General features: G+C 39.1%; 1 protein-coding gene across 3 annotated transcripts; it reads right to left on the bottom strand.

Annotated features, from left to right (window-relative positions):
- Positions 1 to 27,265, bottom strand: SPPL2B (signal peptide peptidase like 2B). 3 transcript variants are annotated; one of them, XM_076359271.1, is made up of 15 exons: positions 27,158 to 27,265; positions 17,645 to 17,764; positions 15,077 to 15,259; positions 14,286 to 14,375; positions 13,789 to 13,928; positions 12,802 to 12,944; positions 11,830 to 11,926; positions 11,557 to 11,673; positions 9,935 to 10,016; positions 9,028 to 9,102; positions 8,833 to 8,895; positions 7,261 to 7,360; positions 6,220 to 6,297; positions 3,698 to 3,858; positions 1 to 2,659 (listed from the first exon to the last, which is right to left on the bottom strand). In XM_076359271.1, the coding sequence occupies exons 1-15, from the start codon at positions 27,212 to 27,214 to the stop codon at positions 2,372 to 2,374; spliced, it is 1,794 nt and encodes a 597-aa protein (XP_076215386.1). In that variant the 5' UTR covers positions 27,215 to 27,265; the 3' UTR covers positions 1 to 2,371. The 3 variants fall into 3 exon arrangements, with proteins under 3 accessions (XP_076215386.1, XP_076215387.1, XP_076215388.1); XM_076359272.1 differs by lacking the exon at positions 27,158 to 27,265 and adding an exon at positions 20,401 to 20,472; XM_076359273.1 differs by having other exon boundaries at positions 2,600 to 2,659; positions 3,630 to 3,858.

Genomic DNA, 27,265 nt, shown 5'->3' with positions numbered 1-27,265 from the left:
TTAAGTGTTATGAATTCTTCCATTTTAATTGAATTATAAATAATTTGAGAAATAAACTATTTCCTAATGCACAACATATGAGAACAAATGTTAAAACACACTTTCAAGTAGGTGATAAAACTTAATGCTTCATCATCAGAAAGCTACTGTCTTTTAAGTATATAAAAAGCTATTCCAAATAACATTATGACTGAAAGACAATCAAGGCAAAAAACCATAGAACTTTTGAGTCAGTCTCCAAACTTGTTTTCTTGCTATTTGTCAAGTTCATTATTTAAACACAAGATTGTTTTCTTAATTTAATATACATACTTATACAATGGCTTAAATTAAGGCATAATCCAGCTGGCTGAAGTTCAGTAAAATGTCTCTGTTGCTTTTTATTAATAATAATTGGTTCAGATTACTGCTGGCAAAAGTAACATAGTCCATTAAAGAAGAGGTTGAAAAACAGATGTCTTTAGTACTACTATCTTCCATTAGAGTGACTTGTAAATTAAATGTAGTGTAGGCCTTTGGACTCGGGAAGCCTTTCAAGAAACTCACCATTAAATCAACTTATCAGAGAGGGCTTGAGGCTTTAAGCAGAAGCTGGTAAAACTCTGAAGCCATAGTATGGTCTTTACAGAAAGCCTTTCACATTCTACAGAAAGAATACTATCCACCCAATGTGAAACAGAACAAAAGTTATCATCCAAAAAGCACAGGGCAAACTTTTGCAGACCTAGCCAAAAAGACAACGGCTGAAATTTAACAGACAGACATTAAAAGAGAGCCCTTCAGAATCCAACTCAACATGCCAACTGGAGACTCTTAATTTAAAAGCATTGCCTCTGATTGTGTCACTATGATGATACTTTTGTAAACGACATTTTGGGCTCTCAAATACTCTGAAGAGTATTTCTTCCATGCAATTTGGAATCATATTCTAGGATCCTAGAATACTTCCATTTTCTACTTCAGTTTTAATGTGAAGTGTTTGAGGCTTTCTGGGATTGCAATTTAAGTGTAGAACAGACATTTGATAAAGCTTAATGTTCTTAGATGGAATAAATAATATGCAAATCACATTGCCCCTCTATGTGTACTAAAGTTGATGCATAAAAGACTCAATCGTTATACAGGAAAAAACACAATTTCAGGGATATAAAGTAAGACCAGCTGCACCCCAAAAAGTTTTAAATTCACAAATTTAGTCCTTCACAATGTCACGTAGCAAGAGGTGCAAAATAATAGGCTAGATCACAGCCTCATTCCAGAACCTGACAGGCCATACTTTGGCTTCTCTTGGGACAAAGACAAAACACGACTGAGGCAGTTGATTAGTTACTGAGCAGCAAGTAGCTTTAAATCACACCTAACTATAGCACCATATGTGCTCTCTTGGGAATGAAAACATCAGATTATTTTCTTCAGAATTAGAAATCGCAATTATATTCCTTAAACAAATAACAAGTAGAAGCTGAAAACCCCAAACATATGAACTTTTACTGCTTTACTTTAACATTTTCCCAACAAAAATACTGCCTATTAAGTTTAGTATAGTGCTACTACCTATTTTCTTACCTATTTGGCTTGTATTTTATTCTAAAACATTAAACATTCTTAATATGCTTTTGCTTCCAGACAGTGTTCTGTGACAAACACTGTTTATTTTCAGAGACAGCCCCTAGAGTTCATACGAGTGCTTAGAAAGCTTCCTGTAGCTCCATTCATCCTGCCTTTTAAACTAGACTAGTAGCCAACCCAGGTACCTGGAAGTAAAAACAAAGACAAAAAAGTTAAGAGATGCATTTAATGCACCACGGTAGTATAAATCCTTTCAGAGGCTGGTAATTTAACCATTCTCTGTGTTTCCTGAAAGTCAGTTTATACTAAAGCATTCCCTTGTATCAATGGCTTTGACAAGTAGGGAAAAGTAAAGTAAAACGTGACAATAGGGAAAGTGCTAAAAAAAACCTATCATGTTTCTCTCAACTAAGCATTGTAGCAGACTTGTTCAATGCTTTTCTTCCATGTTAACCTACACTATGCTAAAGCAGCAAAATAGCCACACAAGCACAGAGTACTGTGTAAATAAAGACTCTTAATACTACCCTGGTATAATAAAAATGGAACAAAGGCATTCATTAATAAAATGATCATTGAAATCCATACATCAGAACCCTTGTAGAGCACCATATTTCAGAAGGATGTTTGAAGTGTATAGCTGTACCGAAGCTGGAGGCAGAACATTCGTTGTTGGATTTGATGATCAGACTCCCAGTGAGGTTCTTCAATGAACGCAAACACTACTAAACCAGTCCTAAATATATACTGGTTTTACATGGATATGTTTGTGAGGGAAAATAAGGAGTTCTTATCACATCGTTTATTCCAGCTGGTTTTGCTCTGCATTTAGGCATTTGCTTTCAAGGCCGTCCTTATTCTGACCAGCTGGTTCCTCACTCTGTGCAATAGAAATTTCTGACCGGTCCGTCTTTGTGTCAGTATCAGCCAGCTCCTCTGCAGCTGAGGTGGGGCCATGCAGCTCCTTCACATGGAGGGTAGGACTGGTCATTTGTTCTGTGTCTTGTTGAGAGGCTGGTACATTGCTATCTTTGGGAAGCTCAGGGCAGTTGACAGGAGCTATCACCAAGGGAGGCTGAGGTAGGTCTTTCTGTAAATGGAAGATCACAGTCAGAATGATGGAAAGCAGGAATTACTGTGTCCAGTTATCAGGAGTGATGGTCATACAAGATGAAGATTAACAGTCCATCATCTCCGCTATCATTCTCCAGTAGTGGACACATGCATACACAGTTATATAAAACACAGTCATTGTGTTTTATAGTACACAAGGGGATTTTTCTTCCAGAAATGTGTTTAATTGCTTTCTGCCTGATGGTTCCTCGCCGATTTCAGATGCGCTCTGCTGATTACGCAGGAACACGCAAACAGCACTTTGGCACTTCGTCATTCTCTGGTTTTGCCTACCTTTACTATCAGTGTACGACAACTGGCAGCTTTTCCATCACATTTCAGATGATCTCAAATACTTTTCAAACAATTAAATTCAGTTCTCTAGAGGAAAGTTGTGAAGGTTATCACAAATAGTTGAATAACAAAATAAAACTCACTGGGGGGAACCTCTAGCTTGATAGATTTGCCCTTCAAGTAATTATTCAAAATTATAATCATGCATCATGATAGAAATTACTCCTTTTGGAATCTAATTAATTTCACTTGTACCACAGTGAAACAAAGTGATAATATATTATATTTTATATATTATATATTATATATATTATACTATATTGAACTAGATTTCTACCTTCATAAGCAGTAGGCTATGAAAAAATATGAAGAAAAATATTTTAAGGATATATTTTATATAATATCTTAATATTTTACTCACAATAATAACAACAATAACAATAACTTTCAACAGAGATTAAACCAGTAAAATTATGGCAGAATCAAGAAGGATAGGCAAGGTCTACTTTACTTTTCACTAGCCAGTTTAAGTGGCCATAAACATTAAAAAAGAAAACCTTATTGAGGCAAAAAAAAGTACGTAAAAAAGCAAACAGTCAAGCAAAACAAAAATCTTTGGTTTTGTTTGATAATACTGCAATATTTTACTCAACTTTAATTCTAGTTAGGTTTTTATAATATTAGTATTTCTTGAAGACACTCATATCAAACTGGTATTCACCGCAAAGCCGCTGCCCGTCCAGAACATTGCAAGCTCCTTTCTCCAAAGAGCCACAGCAAAGCTTGTGAGAAGAGTACAGGGCACCAAGTAGAGGAGAGCGGGCTGGCCCATCTGCATCAATGCCAAGGCAACAAAGGTCACAAGAAGGCCTATGCCATATGCTGGAAGGAAACAAACACAGCAAAAAACAGTTATTCAGATATAGCTCTGCTCAAGAACAACTAAATAATTAGCTAGATGAGCATTCTAACAGGAACTTTTTTCAAGTAATATGTAAAACAACATCTCCAGAATTTTTTCAGGCCTCTTTAGACACAAGTATTATATACACAATGTAAACTTGGAATAGTGCTTTACTTAACAGAGATATTACAGTCTTTCTATTGATGATAACATGTTGTGAAAGTAGTGTGATCTGCCTAGTCCATACTGTGCAATTAAATCATTACCTTAAGCAGTTTGAGAAAGGCAAAATAAACAAATGAAATATTGTGCCTCATACTGTATTTATGAATTCAACAGATACAGACAATTATTTTGACCATTATAACATATGCCTCTTGTTTGGCTTGGCTTTGGCTGTTTCTTAGTATCCTGCAACACCGCTAAAAAAACCAAACAAGCCGGCTGTATGTTATAATTTGTTATTACTTTCTATTTAGTTTCTGCATATATTCTGCAAAAATTAAGTAGAACAGAAGCCGCTAGGATCTCATATTGTAATTATTTTCAATTACATTTTCAGAACAATGAAGCTAAATCCAACTGATTTTTATTCAGGAACCAGATGAAGAAAGATATTGAGGTGCTGGAGCACGTCCAAAGAAGACCAACGAAGGTGGTGAAGCGTCTAGAGCACAAGTCTTATGAGGAGCAGCTGAGGGAACTGGGGTTGTTTGGTCTGGAGAAAAGGAGGCTGAGGGGAGACCTCATCGCTCTCTACAACTCCCTGAAAGGAGGTTGTAGCGAGGTGGGGGTCGGTCTCTTCTCCCAAGTAACAAGCGATAGGACGAGAGGAAATGGCCTCAAGTTGCGCCATGGGAGGTTTAGATTGGACATGAGGAAAAATTTCTTCACTGAAAGGCTTGTCAAGCACTGGAAGAGGCTGCCCAGGGAAGTGGTTGAGTCACCATCCCTGGAGGTATTTAAAAGAAGTGTAGACGTGGTGCTTAGGGACATGGTTTAGTGGTGGACTTGGTAGTGTTACGTTTACAGTTGGAGTCGATGTTCTTAAGGGTCTTTTCCAACCTAAATGATTCTATGATTAGAATACTCAACACATTTTTACAGTTCTTCAAAAACCTTTTTTCAGGGCATGTTATGTTATTAGTGAGAGTTCCTTATATCTAGTTGAAATATTTCTTCTTGTGACTTAAGTCCATTGCCTCACATCTTATCCCTGTGCACCTGTAAGAAACATCTGTCTGTCTTCTCTGCACCCTCACATGAGGTAGCTGTGGACAGCAACAGAATCTCATCTTTGCCTTCTCTTCTTTTAAAATCATGTGCTCCAGCCCTCAGCCATCTTGATGGCCTCCACTGGATTTACTCCAGTATGTCAATGTTGGTCTTGCACCAGGGATCCCCAAGCTAGATACAGTATTCCAGACTCAGTCTTAACTGCCAAGTTGAGGGGAACAATCACTTCTCTCATACTGCTGACTCAATCTTGCTAACACAGCCCTGTATGTGGTTAGGTTTCATTGCTGCAATAGTACACTGCAATGTTGATACAATATTTTCCTATCAATTTCTGTAAACATGTTTTGAAAGTACCAGGTAAGACAAAACTTCCGTTTAAGTATATATGAGAGGAAGTTATTTAAGATTTGGTACACTGAAATAAAAGCATTTCTCTAACCCTGCTATAAGTGTCCAAGAACCTAGATATTTTTTCAAAAATATTTCTAAAACAGTTTTTCATGAAAATTTTTCATGACATTAACTGCAAGCATCTTAAGTCTTTCCTAGCATAAATACTTTGTAACAAAGCCAACAGAAATCTGTAAAAACCTATTAATTGGTCGTCCATGGCATGTAACTCTGTGGATTCTACAAACTAAAGACAACGACTCATTTGGAGGTGTTACAGCCATCATAATGTAATTCATTGCATCATAGGTCACGGATTTTTAGAATACACAAGAAGTTAAGAACAAAGTCAAAGGAAGATATCCCTGAATTCTCATATGCAATAAACTCAGATTCATGAATCAAGAAACCAGAATGAGTAGCTAAGCATGTATAAAGATAGAGTACATGTAAGGGTTATAGTGAGACAAACCATGGTAACAAGAAGCTCCCCTTATATATGGCAGACAAAACAGCTCAGGAAAATGACATCAGATAACTTGGTGATGGAAGGTCTAGTCTCAAAAGTACTTTGCTAAAACATTTCTGTTTAATAATAAAAGGAGAAGAATAATACAAACCCCCAAAGTATGTAATATGAGATCAATGGTATGCTTTCAAAGGAAGCAACTCCTGTAGGTATTGTGTTCAAGTGTCACTGTTATACGTACCTATTGTGCAGGCTACAAAATAAACTCTGGACGACTGCACCTGAATATCAAATCTATGGCAATAGGCTACCAGTAAGCCTAGGAAAGGAAAGAACAATTACAACATGCTTTCAACCCATTCATGCATTAAGATACACAAAATCATCAAATTATCTAGGAACTTTTAAGATTTTTTCCCCCCCGACACTTACTTGGGCACCCCAGTGTTTAAGTACTATGACAGCATCATTCAGGAGGCTGCACAGCTTACAAAACAGTTATATGATAACACAAGCCCAGTATAACAGAAGCACTCCAATAATAAAATTAACATCTACACAGATCCTAGATACAAAACGTCATCCCATCCCTAATAGAGAGCTGTAAAAATACAGTGTTCATAACAAGAATAAGGGTAAGTTCATCCCTTCCAGCTCCTAGCAAAGACGGTAGAAATTTATGGTTAATGACTATACCTATTATAGGGTGGGGGGAGGGCACACGGACGGGGATGACAGTTCATATTTCCCAAAAATACAAGAAAAACAAATGATTTCTCAGAAGAAATCTGAAAGCCAGAAGATACATACTTGTTTTCACCTGCAGTGGTGCCAGGCATACTTCTACATAATATCTGAAGTCAAATTTGAGAGAAGGTGTGGTAGAAACACTGGATGTTGTGTGACTAACAAAATTATGAAGTTTTGAGTGGTCAGGTATGTGTGTACTCAAATCATGTGCAAATGGACAAATAACATCCTCTATCACCACACTATTAAACATGTTTTATACTGTAAAATGAGTTGCTAAATCAACTCTTGAGATTTCTCTACATTTCTTGACATCACTGCATGTGAAACTGAACCATAAGATTAATGTGCATTTAATTTCTTATGGAAAAAGTGAATAGTGCAGGAAAAAAGAACATAAAAGATACACTTACAAATTTATCAGGTTTATAGAAGGCAAATCAAACTCCCCACTTGAAGCAGAAGTACAAGAGGAATAAACTAATATGACAGTGCAACAAGTAAAATTCTTAACGTGCTAAACAAGAAATACCTGGAACTAAAATGTCTCCAAATCCTAGGAGAGAAAAAGGCCTGTCACACAGAGCCAACGGTGAGGAGTTCAGTCGCGGAACCTTCAGGACCATTGGGAGCTTGGTATGAGAGACACATATGCCTTATGAAAAGCTGTTTTCTCTACATACTGACACCATCTACCAGAACTTGTTCCTGTTATACTGAAACTGCAGACTTCAAATAAAGCAAATGTATCTTTTTTTTTTTTACATTCTAGATCCTTGTTTGAAATATTTTATTAATATTACTAACAACTAACAAAATGTATTTAAGATAGGAGTGATGAAATACTTCTAAAGACAAACAGCCAAGACAACTCTGCACAACAGACATCTCAAAACTATATTAATTTCAAAGTCCTCACATGCAATAGGGTATCAACTCTGCTTTAACTGCAGGAACATAAAAAATTTAGGTAAGTTGCCACATGCAGAAGAAATAACTATTTATATTTCATTCTACTGGTTGCAATAAAAGTCTCAAAAGAGTAAAGACTTGAATAATTTTAAAAAGTGATTTTTTCAAATGACTTTAAAGACTTTTTTTCCCAAGTGTTCCTATTTATTACATAATTTGCAATGTTGAGGCACAGTACAGCAAGGTTCATTGCAAACATGTATTCTCTTTAATACAGTACATTAAACAAACTTTCTTTTCTTTCTTTTCTTATGTTAGTGCCAGAATAATTTTATCTACTTATATTATCATTATTGTTCTATACATTCATTCTGTGCATAAAACTGAAACTTAAGGGGTACTAAAGGGGTACAAAAGACAAGAACTTAAGAAGTTAAAGAAATCAGTATGGATTGTATGGATTGATCCACTTGTAGTTCATCCTGCAAACAACTGTTTTCTTTTCTATATTTTCCCATGCAACAGTATTACATTCATTGCTGAAAACAGGCCCAACATCCTTAAATTAACAAAGCCAGTTTTCCTACAGATTCATTTCTTATTTGTTTTGCACACTGTATCTCACTATCTCCTACACCTCACGTACTTTCCTCCCCGAGACAGCCACATCATGCTGTACAGCTCTGCATGCAGCTGGCTGCTGTCAAACGGTATAGAACCACTGAATACTGACTTCTGTTTTCTTTCTGTCTCCAATTAATGTTTCTCTCCTTTGCCTATAGCCTCAGCTTTTCATAAAGCAATTATCAAAACAGGGGAGGAGGGGGAAGAGACAGACTGATCATGTAAGTTTTATCTCTTCAGGTAAAAATGGATATGTTTCATTAGCAACAAGTTATATTTACAAATGTGGTCACGTGTTTTTGTAAAGCTGAGCTAACCAGCTTCCTTATACTGAAACCCTTCTAAAGCAAGGTAAAGGAAGACCAAAGCTGTTGTGATGAACCACTAAAAGTCTGCTTTACCCCCTGTGTTCGGTGTAGATTTCCAGAGAGCTCAGGAGTGCTTATTTCCACACTAAGTTCTTTTCAGACTGGCATCTCCATTTCAGCTTTGTGGTCTTTGAATTTTAGAGAAGTTGAAAGTGTAATAGCTGGAAGTTAGTGCCATATTTTCAGACTACATACAATACCTTTTCATGAGTGGCAGAATCAGACGGGCCTGCAGCCACCTCCACCATTATACTCTCCCCAGTCTAAAGAAAAAAAGGTGAAAATTGTAAATCAGCACTTCACTCAGCAGGTCTGGGATCATTCAGGAACACACAGAGAAACAGGTCATTACGCTTTACTCTGAGCAGCAGGCACTAGAGAAGTACTTTACTTACCTTTGTTAGAAAAGGTGTGATAAATACAAAGAATACATCATACACAAAAAGAACCAGGAGGAGCAAGGTACAACCCTGAAGGAAGAGACAAGATACTTGGTATTTACATACTATGCATTAGTAAACAGCAAAGAATAATTAGCAACTTAAGACTATTCAAGGCAAAAGCTAACAAGGACTAAAACAAGTCACCCACGTATTTTTCTTAATTCCTAAATATTTCAGATGGAGGAATTGGGTCTCACATGCACCATATAAAAGAAGGTAATTTTTATAACACAAAATTACGTTAGTCCCTAAAATTCTTTATCTTGTAAAATCTGGAGATGGTGCCATTTCAATTTGTTAGGAAATATTAAGAAGGTCTGCATTTTCTCTAGAGGATGCGAGGCATAGCTTGAAACAGCAGCCATATTACTTTGGCCAATCTGTCCAGGGAAACAAATTTATAGGTGAAGGTAACTTGAAACAGAGTTTGAAGAGCTGCCTAAGGAGCAACTAAATGACTAATACTGATTTTTATCTTAGGATACTGAATAAGTTCTGAAAGATTTGAAAAAAGCACCAGAACGATGCATCAATTGTGTGTCAAATTTGAAAAAACAAAACAAAACAAAACCCCCAAACAAAAACCCAAACCAAAAAACTCCCCCCAAAAAAACCACAAGTGAGTGTGTGGTTTATTAGTAGTCAACACTCTACAGAACTTTAAGTTACCAAACACCATGCATAACAATCACATGCCACTTATTGGTCTACATTATACTCATTACATCACTTCTTTTCCAAGCTACATATGAATGGAAGTGCACTTCCAAGCCAATGTACTCCATTGGCTCCAAGTGGCTCCTCTGTTCAACTATATACAGGCAAACATCCTCTTTTTACATCTGTTTAACTTTCATACCTTAAATGTAGGCAGGCGAATTGTTTTCAACATGTAAAGACAGAAAGCGATTCCTAAAGCATCTTGCAGAACCCAGGCCCACCTAAGAAAGAGGAGAGTAACATTTTTGCAGAAAACAATAGGAAAGTCAGACCAAGCCTTGTTCTCACTAAGGACCTGTTCGGGACAGAAAACTTTATTAGAAGTACTTGCTTGAAATCAACATTGTTGTCAGCATGGATTTGCAAATGGGAAGTTGTGCTTGATCAACCTGATAACCTTCTACAATGAAATAACTGGTTTGATAGATGAGGGAAGAGCAGTGGGGGTATTGTCTACCTAGACTTCAGTAAGGCTTTCCACTGAAATCTCCCATAAGATCCTCAGAGAAACTGATGAGGTATAGGCTGCATGAGCAGACAGTGAGATGGATTGAAAACTGGCTGAATGAGGTCAGTGGGTACCAAAACAGGAAGTGCTGGGATCCTCTGGCCTGTGTATATGTGTACACCCCTGTGTGCTGAGGGAGGCCTACAGCTGGGGCTGTTTCTTGATTGTGCTTTGCAAGTTAAGTATAGAAGTACCAAGGCTCTTTGCTTTAGTCTTGATTGCTAGGATCAAACAGAAATAGGTTTTGAGATACGAAACACTAAGGTTTCCCTAAAATCACTAAGGTCTAGATGCAGATGAGAGATTATGCTGTTGTGATCAATAGCTGAGCACTTGCTGATGGAGCTTTGTGCAGGGGGACACTCAGGTCCACTCCAGCTTTGAGGCAGAAAAGGGATTTCCTAGTTCTAAATATCCCAGGTTGGAATAGCTCTATAGTACTTCCGTACTCCTCAGTCTGACACTTATTTCTCTAAAAGGTGTTTCAGAGTTGATGCTTCCTGGATTTATGAGTTCTGTCAGTGAATGATCCACAGCCTTAACACAGAAAATGGACCCCACAAAGGCAATAACAGGCATTCAAGGCATAAGCAAGACATCTTTGGTACCATCAGCAGAAACACAAACCGGCATTTCAGATCCAACACGGAATCCCTGATAGAGGGACCAAGAAGATGAACACATCATGTATGTATGGGGAAACTGGAGCATCTGGGAGTGAGGTAGGGAGTAACTTTTTTGTTACCAAAACCAAACCAAACAACCAAAAAAACCCCCACCCTCTAACAAAAGCAGTAAGAAGAACGTGCTATAACTAGGTACCACAGCAATACTGGGGACACAGAATTTTACTCATACCAGACAGCTGAGAGAAACTAAAGATCTGACAATCTTCACAGCTCTTATTCTTTCTGAGCAAATGCACATGCAGACCATCACCTGAAGAAATAAGTTAGACAACTTGTGTCCAACTTTCCATACCACTTCTGAAAAGCTGTGTTAAGCCAAAGAGATCAGAATATGGACTGGGACTCAGAGAAATTCAAGCTTAACAAGGGACAGTTTTCTGTAACTTAAATCAACAAGACAAAAGGTTAAGTACATAAGGAACAACTAAGAATTTCTGCCCAAGTCTCTAGTTTCTTTCCTGTCACTCCTAAATTCCGGATAAGTTTAGGCTTCTACAGATGTCAGTTACTTATACTATAAAGCATATTACAATTTCTAGCACAGAAACTAAAATAGACACTTACTGATCTTCATTTCTGAAGATTCCCCAGACTACGCTGACAGAGATACAAAATACCGCCAATAGCAACATCCGGACCTGTGGACGCTTGTGAAAATAAGGCAAGTTGTTGTCTGGGATTCTGAAAATGAAACACACCAAAGCTACAGTTGTCTCTGTAGTTACCCTCCTCCTTTATAAACATTTTGAAGTATGAAACCACCTTGTAAATCCCGCACCTACCCAACATTATAAAAAATTAATTTCGCCTATTAAAAATTTAGAAGTTGCCACATACCTACACTTTCCCAAGGGAAATCTTCTTACAAAGGGAGACAGACAACTGTAAAGACCAATTGAAGCAGCCAGGCAGAATATTCCTATGATAACATAGACTGAGAAAGAAAAAGTAGTAAGTCCAAGTAGGATAAGGTAAGAGATGCTTTTTCTCATATCCTGGCTGAATAAACAACAGACGATCAAAAAGCCTGAATGAGAAATAAGGCTTACATTTCACCAGTGAAAGTTAAATTCAGAGACTTCAAATGATTGTTGATTGGATTTATGCTCTTTAAGTATCTAATTCTAGCTCATTTTACTGAGGTGTACTTTATGTAATAGCTACTTCAACAAATCAAAACCTCTGTGCTAATATTCTTAAAGTCATTAAATCATAAGTCTAAAAGGCAATTTATGGTGAAGTGTTTATCTTCTCATTATAAGTATACATGAGCGTTATAAGGGAACTCTTAAAATCATTAAGTAGCAAAATGAATTAATACAGATGGGATGCATCTTTCATAACTTCCTCAGAAATACGAGGACGGAAGTTCCAGTGCATTAGGCTCTCATGTTCTTTTGTCAATCAACTTGATAAGCGATCAGTAGAAACATATCATCTTTATAAAGATAAAAAAAATTGATCCTGGATCCCACAACTTAACTTCAAATTGAACAACAATAGAAAGACAAGTATAGGTTTGAGAACACCTTTGACAAAAATAAAAGGTAGAAGACATTAAGTATGTATCTACTTAATAGGCTTTTACATTTGAAAGAAGCTCTATGATCACCTAATGCAACCTCACTAAAAGTAGGTATAGAAATCTATTCAGTGGGTTTTCTTACAGGGTTTTAAATCATATTGGGATGAAGAAACCTGGCAGAAGACAGCCATTTCATAGTTATTTTCACAGTAAAAATGTTCTTTAAATGATGGCAGCCTTGTGATGTTGAAGATGTATCAATACAAATACAACTTTAAGAGTACCTAAGTGGTCATAGAAGAAATAAAGGAGGACCAGCATTGAGCAGCACATCACAACAAATACACAGATCATTATTGGAGTCACATCAACTGTTTCATCATCATGTTTCTCTGCCCCATCATCACGTTTGTGCTTCATGTACCGCCTGAAAGAGTAACATGGCTATAATCAGTCCATTCCTTCTGCAACAAAATATAAAAGGGCACTGAATCTTCAGCAAGAACTACATGGGGTTGGAAAACGTGACACGACACCAGTGCCTGCATTGGTTTCCGCTCAAGTCAGTGGAACTCCGCATTTTACACGGATGCATGAACATCAGATATAACGATGCATAAAACAGCAATTGCTGCATTAGTTTATCAAGAGCACTATTTTTCATTCACTAACAACTCAACAGAAGCCTGAAAATTACTGCAGAATAACTTGCTGACTTCAGAAGAAATCCTAAAGCCAGGTGGTGTATATAAAGTAAATGTTAGAACTAAGTGTGGCACAGACGACCTCCTCCCCCCAACTCCACCTACTGGCAAAAAGTAACCACAACATTTCAATAAAAGATTCAGAATAAACATAGTATGTGTTAGCCATCTAATCAGTTTGTTTTGCACTATACTAGTAAAAACAATTTTTTTTTTTTTTTTTTTTTTACAAAAGATTTTTATGGTGAATTTTTGCAAAAGCCCTAATAGGAAGCCTATTACTATCCAATTTTCCTTCTGAGCTTTTCAAATGTTTGGCTTTTTGACAAGGCAAAATACTAAAATACTCTACATGCAAATTATACTCTAATAATTTCATACAGTGACAAAGCCAATACAAGGCTCAGGGCCCTCCAAATGTCACATCAGCATTTTCCCATTCTGGTTATATAAACAGTCTCCAAACCTCATCAGCAGAGCTACCAGGTGATCTTTAGATAAATACCATGTATTTTTTTTTCTGTGAAAAATACAAGAAAACTGACATAATACGTTCCAGTTACTCACTTTTTCACATCTCTGCTTCCTGCCCAGTATCCTCCAATTGCAACAGTCCCCACAGCCATGACAAATATAATCACCATGTTATAGTCTAGCACAGGCTCATTTGGTGCATACATCGCCCCTTTCACTGAGCTGCCAAAACTCTGTGGAGGTAAGTACAAGTTATGAAGAACTTCCAAAAAGCTACCTTAGCAAAGGTTCAGTTATTTAGTTTTCACTAAGGAACCTGAGAATCAGGCTTTATTATAAATACTTAAGAGCAACCTATTGGCTCTACTATTAGTGATATTTATTTCCAGCACCAGGGTCCATTTTTATTTTATTCTGAAGATGAGAAATAACCTCCCAAGAGATTTGCATTTTTTTCAAAACATAATAATGCAATCTTCATGAGTACAACTCTCTACAGAACCAAAGCTCCTAAGATGGACTTCAAATACTGTTGAGCAATGACTCATTTAAATGAGATAATATGAATCAGAGCATTTAGTATAGTTTACCTTGCCAATATCTAACATATCAGTATAGCTGAGCAGAGCCACAGGAATATCAATTTCTTCATATTGACTCCTGTTTCCCCCAGGAGGAACCTGAAAGATAGTTCAGACCAGGTAAGAATATATTCATTTCTGCAAATACTTCTACTACTTCAAAAAGGTTAAAATTGAAAGTTCTGTTTCTGTTAATTTGGAAAATATTCTAGAACGGAAAATAACGACAGCAAAAACTCAAAGTCAAAATGTATGCCTGTTTCCAGTAAAACATAAGTCATTAAAGACTGTAACAGCAAAATGCAGCAACCAAACTTCAAGCAGTTATCTTTTGCACATCAGGGTCATGGTTTTATGACTGATGTGTGCCTCTAGTATTGACTACCATATTCAAAACTACTAATTTTACAAAACATACACTGGTGATGCTTCAGCTGAATCTAAAGCACTAGATTCACTGTGCTGTAGATCTCACTGAAGGTAGTAGTATGAGTCAAGAAACTAACCTTCTTTGATTCCAGTATTTCATAAGTATAATTCTGAGCCCTTGACTTTAATGTTACATGGGATCTATGCAGCACTTTTCCTACTTAAATATTTGAGTACCTTCTCTTGTTTCATTAGTCCTTCCTTCAGCTGTATTATTTCCACACATAGCTATGCAATGTACGTACACACATAAACACACATATTATCTATTTTAAAGAGGAGCATCAAATACCAGCAATGAGCACTGAAAACAAGACAATATCTAACATCAGAGGAGTATCAGCAATATAGAAAGACAGAAAGAGACTTACCAGTCTCTCTCTACTAACAATGAGCAGCCCACGAGCTCCATTTATCTGAGCAAGCCTCACTTTCTCATAGAAGGTGCAATTCCCTCGCATCACCATAGGGATTTGATTATTAAATCCCCCATCAGGTACATCAGAAGGAGAACACAAAACAGATGCTGTCTGATCCTGCAGTTGCAAGAGTGACTGAAAAGAAAGAAATTAGTTAAATACATATATATAAAATAAAATTATAAAAGAAGTCAAGAGCAGAAAACACAGAGTTTCTAAAGGGTAATTTAGAACTTTCAAGTAATGGAGTGAGAGAGTATTCTCAGAGAAACTTGAAAGCTGACACAGTGCTGCCCTCTCTATTACGTAGGGTCCTGCCTTGCTTCACTTTATTGTACAGAATTCTGCTGGTAATAAAAGTTGGGTTATGGTCTGCACTTGCATTTGTTTTCTTCAGCACTGTTGCTGTTCTGATGCACGCATCCAGGATGCAGGATGAGTACAGCAATGTGCCACCCTAGCAATTATAACACTGAGTGGCAAGCTGAGATGATGTAGGGTATGAACAGCTAGAAACACAAACACAGGCTGGGGTGAAGTACAAAAGCATAGGCAACAAAAATAAACTTCCATTTTGAAACCATACCTAGTTAGCTGAGATTTTGGATCCTAAGCACCTGGATACCGGTTTCTAAGCTGCTTCTCTCACTGCTTGCAATTCAGAGATGTTGCAGGTCTGCCCCAATTCCTTAATTTTGGCCCTCCTCAGACCCAAATACATCTACTCTGGTATGTTTACACAGGAACAGCCCAAAGACATTTCAAGGTTTTAGAAATAACACCAGCATAAGTTGTTCCTTGCAAAACCTAAACAACAACAGTCTTTGCCCAGTTCTATTTGCAAGTCACCTGAAAAATGCAATTATCTACCAAATAACTGATTCTTGGTGTGAGCTGTGCTAACAGAAGCAGGTCACAGCCCCACTCTTGCTCAGAGTTGAGCTGTTAGGTTTGAGAAGTGTCACGGTAAAGTTTTAACCTGAGAAACTGACACATGTAACACTTTGTATTGGAAATCCACAGGTACATGACACAATACCAAATACCTGTATAACTGACTCTAGTGTTTTAGGAGGCAAAGGCAAGGGTCAAGCTGTTAGTAGCTCCAAGCTTATTCAGAAAATTGCTGTCTCCAACCTGGCGCCTACTTTAGAGACAGTAAGACGTCTCTACACACGCTTCCTGGTTGTCCAGGTTTCAGGAAAGCTTATCAGCTCTATCAGAGCACAACACAAATGCAGAGCGAGCTCAGGTTGGGGCACTGCATCACCTCAGTTAATAAATTGTACTGCTGGAGTACTGGAAGGAAGGAGAAGGAGGGAGAGAATGTGAAGGAAGGGAAAGGCAGAGGGAGAGCTGAGGAAGGAAACAGGGATAGGCAAGGGATATAGCAGAGGCAACCCAAGTGCTCTGTGGAAGGCAGGTCAGAACCTGTTGAGTGCTTCAGTTTCAGCTCAGTGCAAGCTACTCTGGACTACATTAGCTCCTGCAGAACTACTGAAATATGTCTCCAGTGAATTTTTTCTGAGACTGGTTAAAACAAGATGTCTACAGTACAGTGCCCAGCTCTCACAAACCCTAGAGTCTAGAACGCTAGAGACTCTGTGGGAAGTCTGCCTGGATCCAGTCGAATGAGACCCTAAGCTTCTCAAACCAGCTTCATGCACTTCTGCGTTCCCACTTCTGCTACGGAAGCAAAGGGATGCAGTGCATACATGCGCTGACTTCACGTTACACAGAGTCAGGTCAAGTGCAAGAGTTTATTAACTGGGTCTACATGAGGCAAAGGCAGCTGCAGCATCTGAGCTATCTATGTATCTAGGGAGTAATCTGCAGTTGCAATAAACCCACCACAGGTAATTAAGACTCGATTATACATTGATAAGGAACATTAATAATTCTGTGTAGCACTCAACTGGCAGATTAAGGAATACAATGAATAAAGTGAACAGAGTATCAGTCAACTACTCCACATCTTCCCCAATTAGTAGCTCATTCAAAGTGCATTTGCTGATTTCATCATTCAGTGATAGTAACTTTTTCTCGTGGAGAGAGTGTGAAGAATTGTCTCAATTGTCAGCTCATACAGCTTTGGATAATGCAGAAAAAGCTTGACACAGTTTGTGACTACTTATTCTTACACTTGACAGAACTATGGACCACTGAGAAAGCATTATATTAGCAAGGCCACGTGGTATCACTTTGTATCATACTGACATACAAAAACTCCTTTCCAACCACAGGTTAAGTGCCATTTTCATTTAATTGACCATGTTGTGCAAAAGGAAGATTTTTTTGTTTTGAACCAGAAATAGTCATTACCTCTGCATGCTGCTTGGAAAAGAATATTGCCATCATAGCACTGCCTAGGGTGATCTTAACAGATAAAAATATTTTCTAAGTAGAGCAAAAAAAGTAGTTGCTTCAAATTCTACTAATCCAAGTTAGAAATCAGAAGTTTCCCTGTAACAAAGGCACTTTTGAATACATTCTTCTGTCATTGCTTGGCTAGGTACTTACAGCTTTACCCAGATCATGTGGCAAATGGGCCCACTGAGAGTTGAAGAGGATACAGTAGTCTTTTCCTTTGCTGCTCCCCTTCTCTGAAAGGACATGTACCATCCCATACTCACAGTACACCTGAAAACATAACAAAAATTTCACTACAAGAATTTTGGGTCACATGAAATAGCAGAATGATGGGCATAACTTGCTGTTGACTAGCCTGCTTTGTATTTTAAAGAAAAACAAAAGATTCTACGAAGTTTCAGTATCTGTGCAGGGAGTACAGTGGAATTTGTTATTATTTCCATCATACTTCAAACAAAGACTCAGATACATTAGACAGACTCCCTCCTACACAGCAACTAGTCAAAGAATCAAATGAAACCTCACTGAATGTTACTGGGTATGTTTAAAAAAAAAAAAACCCCAAACAACCCCAAACAACACAGCCAGAATGGCGCATGTATGTATTTAACTAGAGCAATAGAAAGAAGCTGGACTATTGCAGAACAGCTAAGAGAGCTAGAATAAGAGGCCTGGCCCCTACCAACTCCTGAAAGTACAGCCTGAAGTAATGATCAATTCCAGATTCACATCACTCCAAAACTCAGCCTTGGACACCTTTGCTGTAGGTCTGACAAGACCCCACAGCATTATCTGCTCTCTTTTTATGTCCTAGGTGGCACACGTAGATTCTCAAGACTACATACTGCATATATTTTTCACTGCTTCAGTGACCAGCAATCACTGCTGTCAAAACTCCAACAATATTGCTACAAGTAGTGAAGATTACATATCTAAGAGTTATAATTACAGACCTGTACTGGGTCTGGCTGCTTTCTTCATAGCAGCTGGTATGGTGCTGTGTTTTAGATTTGTGACCAAAACAATGCTGATAACAAACTAATGTTTTAGTTATTGCTGAACAGTGTTTGCACAGTGTCAAGGCCTTCTCTGTTTCTCACTCTGTCCCCCCAGTCAATAGATTGGGGGGTGCACAAGAGGTTGGGAGGGGACAGAACCAGGCAGACTACTAAACAAAGAGATATTCCATGCCATATAACGTCATGCTTAGCAATGAAAAGAGGGGGGTTTTAAGGAAGTTAGCCATCTTTTGCTCAGGAACTAGCTGGGCATTGGTCTGCCTGTGGGAGGTGGTGAGTGATTGCCTTTGCATCACTTGTTTTGTTTTCTTTCTTTCTTCTTCTACTTCTCCTTTGCTTATTAAACAATTTTTATCCCAACCCACAAGTTTTCTGGCTTTTACTCTTCCTTTCTTCTTCCCTGTCTCACTGGGGGTGGGAGGGGAAGCGAGCGAGAGGCTGTGTAGTGCTTAGCTGCCCACCAGGGTTAACATACAACAAGGTCATAGAGGCAGAACGTGACAGCTTCACCCCAGTTGTTTATGGGTAAAATCCCTTAACTTGAATAATGAATCATAAGCTTTGGCCACCTTTAACTTGATGTTCAGCCTGTGGAACGGAGCTGAGTTGCAGTGGAAGGACCATCTGAACTCTACACCCAAGTACAGCCCAGGCTGCAGTCCTGAGCTGAAGAACTAGGAACACTACACTCAAAGCTGTGTGTGTACCTCATGCACAGTTAGTCACAAACTGGGTTTCAAACATGACAACCTAGCCTACCATTCTTCACTCAAAGCTCTCTTAAAACTAGTACTAATTCCTCAAAGCTTCAAAAGGTACAAAAAAAAAAAAAAAAAGACTCCATATGAAGCCTGAGCCTATACCACAATCAAGGCACGCTTGTGGTATAGGTTATTTCCAGTTGATACGCAGCCTGGCTTCAGGTTGGAGCTACATCAGCCTTTACTGCAGCCACCTCCACACTGGGAGCAGCCCATGGTAGCAAGAATAATCCTAGTTGGCCTAATCATGGAGACATCACAATTCTCCTGAAGAACTCCAGGAAACTGAAGTAACAGAACCCAGACCCTATAGGAATTTGGAGAGAACAAGGGCTGCAGAGGAAAGTAAACATAGTAACATGCAGCAAATATACCCGTTGAAGGCATCTTCTCAATGGTGATACATACAGACTACCGTATGTAGTCTGTTTTAGCTGAATAGCTAAGTGTTCTAACCACATCTAACTGCAAGAAGTGCTCCTTTTAACACAAATATTTTCAGCTTCCTATCTCTGCAAGATAATACATAGCAAACATAGTAATTTCCTCATTGTTTTGGTTATGTCAGATTGTATCAGGCCATTTTCCAGCAAAACTGAAAGACCTAGGGGCTACATAGGGTGACTGGTCATCACAAGAATTACTTAATTGTTTTTCCCCCCCTGCTATAGCAGGTACTAGCAAACACTTCCTTATTACAGAGTTATTCACCAGTCTTCTTATTCTTCATGATGAGCTCTGTTCTTTTAAATATTTCCTCCCCTCCATCCCTTCCCTGCATATAGTGACACAACTTTGTGAGTACCAGATATATTCCTCATCTTCCACCCAAAAAGCCAGACGAAAAATGCCTACAAGACCATATATAGCACCTGCAAAAGTAAATAGTTTTGTGGAGTTGATGCAGTTGTCTGCTTGTGCACCGAGTCCTAGTAGGTATTTACCCAGGCAACCAGAAATCAGGAAGACAAACAAAGCAACCGTGGAAGTAGGTGCAACTTCCCTACCACTAGTAGTGGTTTTATTTAACTTTAATTAGTGGTGACTTCATTCTCATATTAACTGAACAAAAATAACTGTAAATCCTCCCCACCCTCAGAAATTGTTGAAGAAACACAAACTATACCATGAGGTCTACTGTTACTGTTCTTGCAGTCTAAGGGCTCAGATACAAATCCTCCTTCCTTCTTCCTCCCATTTCTAAGTGGCAAATGGGTACCTTGCGTTGTTTCACTCTCTGACAATAGGGTCTTTTCCTTGCTGGAACGAGAAGGTATGGAGAATTTAATTTTAACATCATCCAAGTCACCATTAAGTTCTATGGGACACTTCTATGTTCTTCAGGGCAGCAACAACAGGGTTGCAGGCACTGCCCTGGGAATAGTGTCAGGCACCATCTCCACTAATCGTAAAAGTCTAAGTTTAAGAATTCTTTCCTTCATGCAAAATACTGAACATCAGCTCCTTGGTACCAAGCCTGTTCACATGCATTCTGCGACCCATCTGGTCACGTTTGAACACTGCCACATTAAGAATTTCATTTAAGATTAAGATCACAGTTGCTGCAGGAAGCTTTAAAAGCTTCAGATAAAAAAACCCATTCAGATACAAAAGAAATGCTCAGAAAGCAGGACAAAAACTAACTTTTGAGGGTTGTTTTTTGGCTTGGAGATTTTTTTTTTTTCTTCTTTTTAAATTCAATTATACAAATCCAGATCAATGCTTCTTTTTGAAGAAGGAGAGTCTGGCTGATCTTTAATTACTGCTTCAGAGCCTCACAGTCCTCTTACAGAGCAACTTCAATGTTTAAGTAGCACTGTCTGGTAATAGACTATAAAAAGACAATGCTGAGAGCAAATGCAAATTATATCTGTACTTAGCTTCATATGAGCTATTAGTCAGGAAAAAATTGACCATGTATTAAACGTAGCATTCTCAAAATACTATTTTAGCCCAGTGATTTGGGAATCCAGTGCTTAGGAATACCACACATTGTTAATGTAACTGGATTCTTCCTATTATCATTTCTGTGTTCCAAGAGCATTTGCTTCCTATTGTAAGTGGAAGTTTCTCCATTTTATTGGCATTTTAATTGAGAACTCCTAATAATCCTTACTAGCACTTAGCACTTTGAAATTTGTTTAAAAAAAAAAATATCTGAAACACATACAATAACTGACATGGCTCTCACCTTAACTAGTCACACATTTGGTTTCTGGTGGAACGCTGCCCATTCATTAGTGACCAGAGACCATCAGTTCACCACCACCAACAGCAGCAGGTTCAGGGAAAAAAAAACCAAACAAAAAAACTCCAAAAAAACCCCAAAACAAACAACCCCCCCCCCATCTATCTTATCTTTCTACCATCCCCCTTCATGTCCTACTGTCCTCTACCCACAGACCCAACTCCTCCCTTCCCATTCTCCCTTGTCTCTTTCTCCTATCCAGCACTTTTAAACAAAACTGAAGTCATTGACTGAAGACATGTTTAATTGCTCTATCATTCAGATTTAGTTTTCCCCAAGCAAATCACTTTGTGCCTACCAGAACTGATGAAACCTTGTTCTGGAGAGAAACACAATGTAATATCCCTAACCATCGCTGCTACTGAATTAGACAGAAAGTTGTGACAGACTAATCTGTCAACATCTAGTTTAACGTTCATAAGCTAAACAGACTAATGATTTGATAATTATACAGTTACACATCTTACACATTTGTTTCTCCAGGTAGCAGCTGAGAAACAAGACGCTAAAGATGACTGGAGGCAGTAGCAAAGTTGTGTCTTAACGTGTTTGTTCAAAAATCCATTAAAAGAATCCATCATTCTCATTTCTCCCTCTTTACTTCAAGCCTCACTACACAGAAGTTACCCTGCACCCCTAGGAGACACTCAAGGTAAAAAGATGCTTTTTGGAACACTTCAAAGAATCGTCCTTTAAACATAAACGATCTCCACACTGCCTGGAGGATAAATGATGCCATTGTACTGCAAGATGTCAGCAAAGCAGTAAAGAAACATCAGCCTAAAAATATACAGGAGGTAGAGATTTTTATATTTAGCTCTTTTGTATATAATTAGTCTTTGATAACTCATGCAGCAACTTTTTCCTTTTTTTTTTTTTTTTTTTAATAACATTAGTGTTCATTAAGTGCTCTAAAATCTATGACATTTGTCCTGAAGTGTGCTGGGCATGGCAGGTTACCCTGCTTATTTCAGTGCAGATTAAAGCCACTTGAGCAAAGTGCAAGTTTACAAGATACAGCTATTTGTGGAGGAAGGGAGACACTATTGTGCATATGCTCTGAGGAAAAAAAAAAAAAAGTGTTTAGCAAAAAACTCCAACTATTTGCCATGGTGGACTTCTTAACTCATATCTGAGCTATCCAGCCATAGCACCTAAAACCCTTTCAACAAAAGGAAGAAGTATTGAAAAATAATCCATTATTGTTATTATCTTGAATTTTACTTTCAAGAGTGAGAAGCCACAGAGACCCAAATACAGACACAGACAAAAGACCAGAACAAAAGTATTTCCTGCTTATTGTTACAGGATCTGACTGGCCTTAAAAAAAACACACAGAGTAGCTCAGTTTTGAATATTACGTGTACGACTGCTTCCAAAAGCTTCAGGTAGTTTTGCAGGAGTTAGGTACCTGTAACTGAACAGCTTTATGCACTTGAGAAACAATTAACCTGTACAGTTAAAAGTTTTACATTTATAAGATATAAACTACACATCTTTAAAACAAGAGAATAAGCATAGGGTGTGTTGCTACATTTCCATTTAGATAACCATTACTGGAACTCAGTAATAATCCCCAAATTGCACACTGAAGACAGTAATACACAATTATGCTTTCTGAGCAACTTAATCGATGTTCTTTAAAGAAATATTAAGGGAGTAAAAGGTTCCTAATGTGGAGTGCTTAAAACACACTTTAGAAGCTATGTGTTTTTGTGTGCCAAAAGCCAAGTGAAAATCAAGGATGAGAGGAATTAAAGGGAATATGAGCAGGGCTAAAAGCAGAAGAGGGTGTACAGAGTCCATGGAGAATGGAGTCCATGGCGAATGTGGATTAACAGACATTTTTACAAAGCAATTATCACTTAGCATCAAAGCATAGTTCTGAAGTCTGTTAAGAGCCACTACAAGTTTGTTCTTATCCTCCCACCTAAGCAGAGCCATAGGCATCAGAGTTTCTTGTTTCACTACCATAGGACTTTGATGCCTCCAGTTTTGTTTTTATTTATGTCACTGGGTATCAGACAACAAAAGTAAGTTCAAAGAGGTGCAGCTGATGCAGTGGGATGGTGGCAATATTTATGATGGTTTTTAGTTCCTAGAGATCACTCCATATCCTATATTAACCCATGAGAAAATGTAATCTCCTGTGCAGATCCTATACAATGTTCCTACAACCCCTTTTCCTACAACCCCTTTTCCAAGTGTTTGGATATCAAACCCAGCCTTTTTCAAACACTAACAGAAAAACAACAGCTGTTGTGACAATAAGGTGTTTTATGATACTTGCTTCTTACAGTACATATGATTTAGAAAGCACTACAACAAGCTTCAATAGGAATGGACTTCCTAGCCTCAAATAGCAGAAGTAACTCCTCCCAGTTAAGTAGGGAATTGCCTATTTCCCCTATATGAATAGGGAGGGAGTATTTGTATTTAAACATTGTTACCAATCACGCATCCACATTCAACAACAGTGCTGTATCACAAGCAAGACCTCTGCAAAGCTGGAAATCTCCTAGAATCATAGCTTTATGAAGATTGTTGTATAATTAACACAAAGCAAAGGGTTTTATATAAAGCTGCAAAACAAGGAAAAGTTTTCACACAACAGATGCGTAAAGTCTGAGGGCACAACTTAACAGGCAACTGAGCCAATCTAATTGTTTGTGGCATTAGAAGAGCACGCTTGTTGCTCTGAACCTCATCAGACCCTTCCATGGTTTATTTAATGCATTAAAAGATCAGAACACTCCCCAGTTTTTTGCTGAGTTAAGTTTTTTTTGTCATGTTGGTGAATTAATGCAGCTCAGAGACAAGCACTGGGGCTTGCAAGTTAAATAATGGAAGAAGGTGGAGAGGAGGAATTCAGCTAACCCGTATTTCAAGAAACTGCAAATGTGAGTGACTGAGCCAACCTAGTGGCTCATTCTTGTTTGTTCCTCCCTGCCTCTGTCCCCAAACTCACCTGGATGCCCCATACACTTTTTCCACTTTCATTAGCTCTATCAGCTGATTTGCTCACCTGAATCTCAGAGATTTAACAGACACTAGGAGCTGTGCTCCTTGAAGAAGGAATGAATGAGCTATGCCTACTCTTACAGTATGTATCAGGCAAGACACATAGCGGAGTTCCCAAGAGCTGGGGTGCGTTCGTTCCCATGAGCAGCACCGATCAATTTGGAGATCATCAATAGCAGACAGCAAATTTGCACACAAAGAAAACACTCCTTCAACAAGCACTGTACAGTAGAGAGTTTCGTATTCACAATGAAACAATTCCATGAGACTAAACTGTCAACCACCACCTTAATCCAGAATTTCAGTCTTTTCAACTCTTCGGACCTACATCATAGTGTGCTCTGATTTTAAATAGAGAAACCATCACCTCAATTCAATATTCTGCTGAAAGCTAGTATAAGTGAAGGCCAGCTAGATCCAACATGCTCACTGCAGATCATGTTACCATATTCTTCGTTAGTCAAAGGCTCATGTATGTCTGTTATTGTTACAGGACAACTAAGAGGTAGCAATGCCATGCAGGAATGGTTAGAGTGAGAGGGAAGTTAAATGAAAAGTGAGGACTCAGATACCAAAGCAAGATCTAAGTGCAGATTGTACTTGGATCTGTAAGATCACACCCCTCTTCAGGTGTTCCCAGATGAGAGCCCAGATTTGAGAGAGCCATGCTTCACTAGCCAAGCTGTTCCTTCTCCCCATATAAATCAGAGTTTAGAAGCAAATGTGGACACTACTTCCCCCTGCCCCAGGGAAAAAAATAATAAATCCTATTATCCTATCTCAAGGAGGGAGACAAAGATATATTCCAAATATGCCCAACAGCACTATGACAAGAGTAAGCCATTGATAATGAGTACAGCTGGTGCACAGCAAACGCACACAACAGCTCATAGTGAGAGTTGTCAGCTTTGTCCCCCAGAATAAACCCATCCATCAGTCACTGGTGTATCACAGTAGTACAAGTGCATCAGAGCACTCCTCTCTGCCTCACGCTGAGGATGATGTACTACCTAAAACCGTACCAACAAGCGCAAGTACAAGAGATGTAGAAGTATTGCAAAATACGAGGTATTAAAAAAAATTTTAAATGAGACAGCTCGGCTAACAGAAACATATTAGCAGCATACAGTAAATTCGCTTTTTGCTGCTGCAGCAGGACTGTTTCAGCACTCTGGCAAGCCTGTTCAAAGCTTGCTCAAGCACATTAACACTATTCCACTGCACAAACATACTAAATTACTTGCTTACAGAAAGGAAGTATGCTGCAATGCATGGAGCTGAAGCCAAGATCTCTAAGTATCCAGCAGTGGACTATCTCATCTGCTGTCCTTCCACACTGCGATGTGCTCACCTTTTCTAGACTGATGGATCAAACTGACTCCATGCCAGTCCTTGACCCATTCTTATATCTTATTAATTTGTGGGGCCTATGCTGGCACTACCAGTCCAGTTGAAGCATTAACAGAGATGCCAAAATGCACAGGGCATGCGGGGAATAAGGAAGGGATGATGCAGGAAAAGATGATGGAGGAAAAGAAAAAAAGGGGATGATGCAGAAATAAAAAAAGAAGTTAACTGGCAACCAGACCATTCTGTAACTAAAGATCACTGGCAAGGAATCAGTAAGGAGACAGGTACGGAAAAGGGAAAAATTAGACTGTCGTGTTAAGATGTTACACCAATAATACTCAAGAAGACATACTACCCTCCAAATTACCTAATAAACGGTTAAGAACTTTAAATGATACTTCAACATTTTCAGAACACAAAACACCTGAACTTAAAAGACAAAAGTTATGTACCATACAATACAATAGCTAAAAATCCACTCTCTCCTGTATCAGGATTACGTGCCTAGTTTGTCACACCCTTAAAAATTTATTCCACAAAACTTACTAGTATTGTAATGAGAATGCAAGACTCAAGACAGGCTATGGGGTCAGGTTCAGCAGAAATCCCCTTTCTTTTCTGCTGGCTGCTTTCTCAGAGCGAGTTTGTCAGTCGGGATGAACACAAAGCCAAGAGCCGTCCCTGCTGCAAGGATCCCAGCCCCAACCCCGACTGCTAGCCTGCACACCCTTCGCGAAGGGCTGCCTGGAGAAGGCTACCGGCCTGACAGGGACCCGATGTTTTAAGAACTACGAGGAGTATGCTGTTAACCACGGAAAGAGGAAGGAAAAAAAACCCCCAAACAAACCCAAATATACATATATAAATATACCGCTAAATCGCGGAGGACACACAACACAGACGTGGGGGTGCAGCCTGGGGTACGAACGATGCTGTCTTCTTTCCTCCAGAAAAAGCGGGCCGCAACTTGGTCATTAACACCCTGCGCCCCCCCCCGTCCCTCCCCGCCACGGAGGGCTGCGGCACCCTCCTGCTGCCGCCGGGCAGCCCAGGCTCCGCTCTGCGCCCTTACTAGCCGTGAAAGGCGACTCTCAGACCGAGAAACACCACCCGACCAAGCGAGGCCACCAGTACCATAGGCCCCGCCAGGGCCCCGCGACCAGCGTCGGGCCAGCGCCCGGCTTTGCCCGTGATCGCTCTCCGCCCGGTTGCTGCCCCGCATCCCAGCAGGGCTGCCCGCCCCAGGGCCGGCGCGGCCACTCACCTGCGGCAGAAAATGCAGGAGCAGCCAGAGGCGGAGCCGGGCCCGCCGCGCCGCCATACCGGGCCCGCTGCGCCGCCGCCCGCTTTGTTTCCGACCGGGCCGGGCCGG

Source organism: Aptenodytes patagonicus, chromosome 25 (genome assembly GCF_965638725.1).
Source record: "Aptenodytes patagonicus chromosome 25, bAptPat1.pri.cur, whole genome shotgun sequence".
Taxonomy (NCBI): Eukaryota; Metazoa; Chordata; class Aves; order Sphenisciformes; family Spheniscidae; genus Aptenodytes; species Aptenodytes patagonicus.
This window is presented reverse-complemented; position numbering and strand designations above follow the sequence as displayed.

Excerpts from the sequence above, each read along its gene's own strand:
- SPPL2B (XM_076359271.1), bottom strand. The coding sequence starts at position 27,214 with ATGGCGGCGCGGCGGGCCCGGCTCCGCCTCTGGCTGCTCCTGCATTTT. Across the intron at positions 11,927-12,801 it reads TTTCTTCTATGACCACTTAG|TCTATGTTATCATAGGAATA; the intron begins GTACTCTTAAAG and ends TTTCTTTCTCAG. Across the intron at positions 2,660-3,697 it reads GGACGGGCAGCGGCTTTGCG|AAAGACCTACCTCAGCCTCC; the intron begins GTGAATACCAGT and ends TTCCATTTACAG.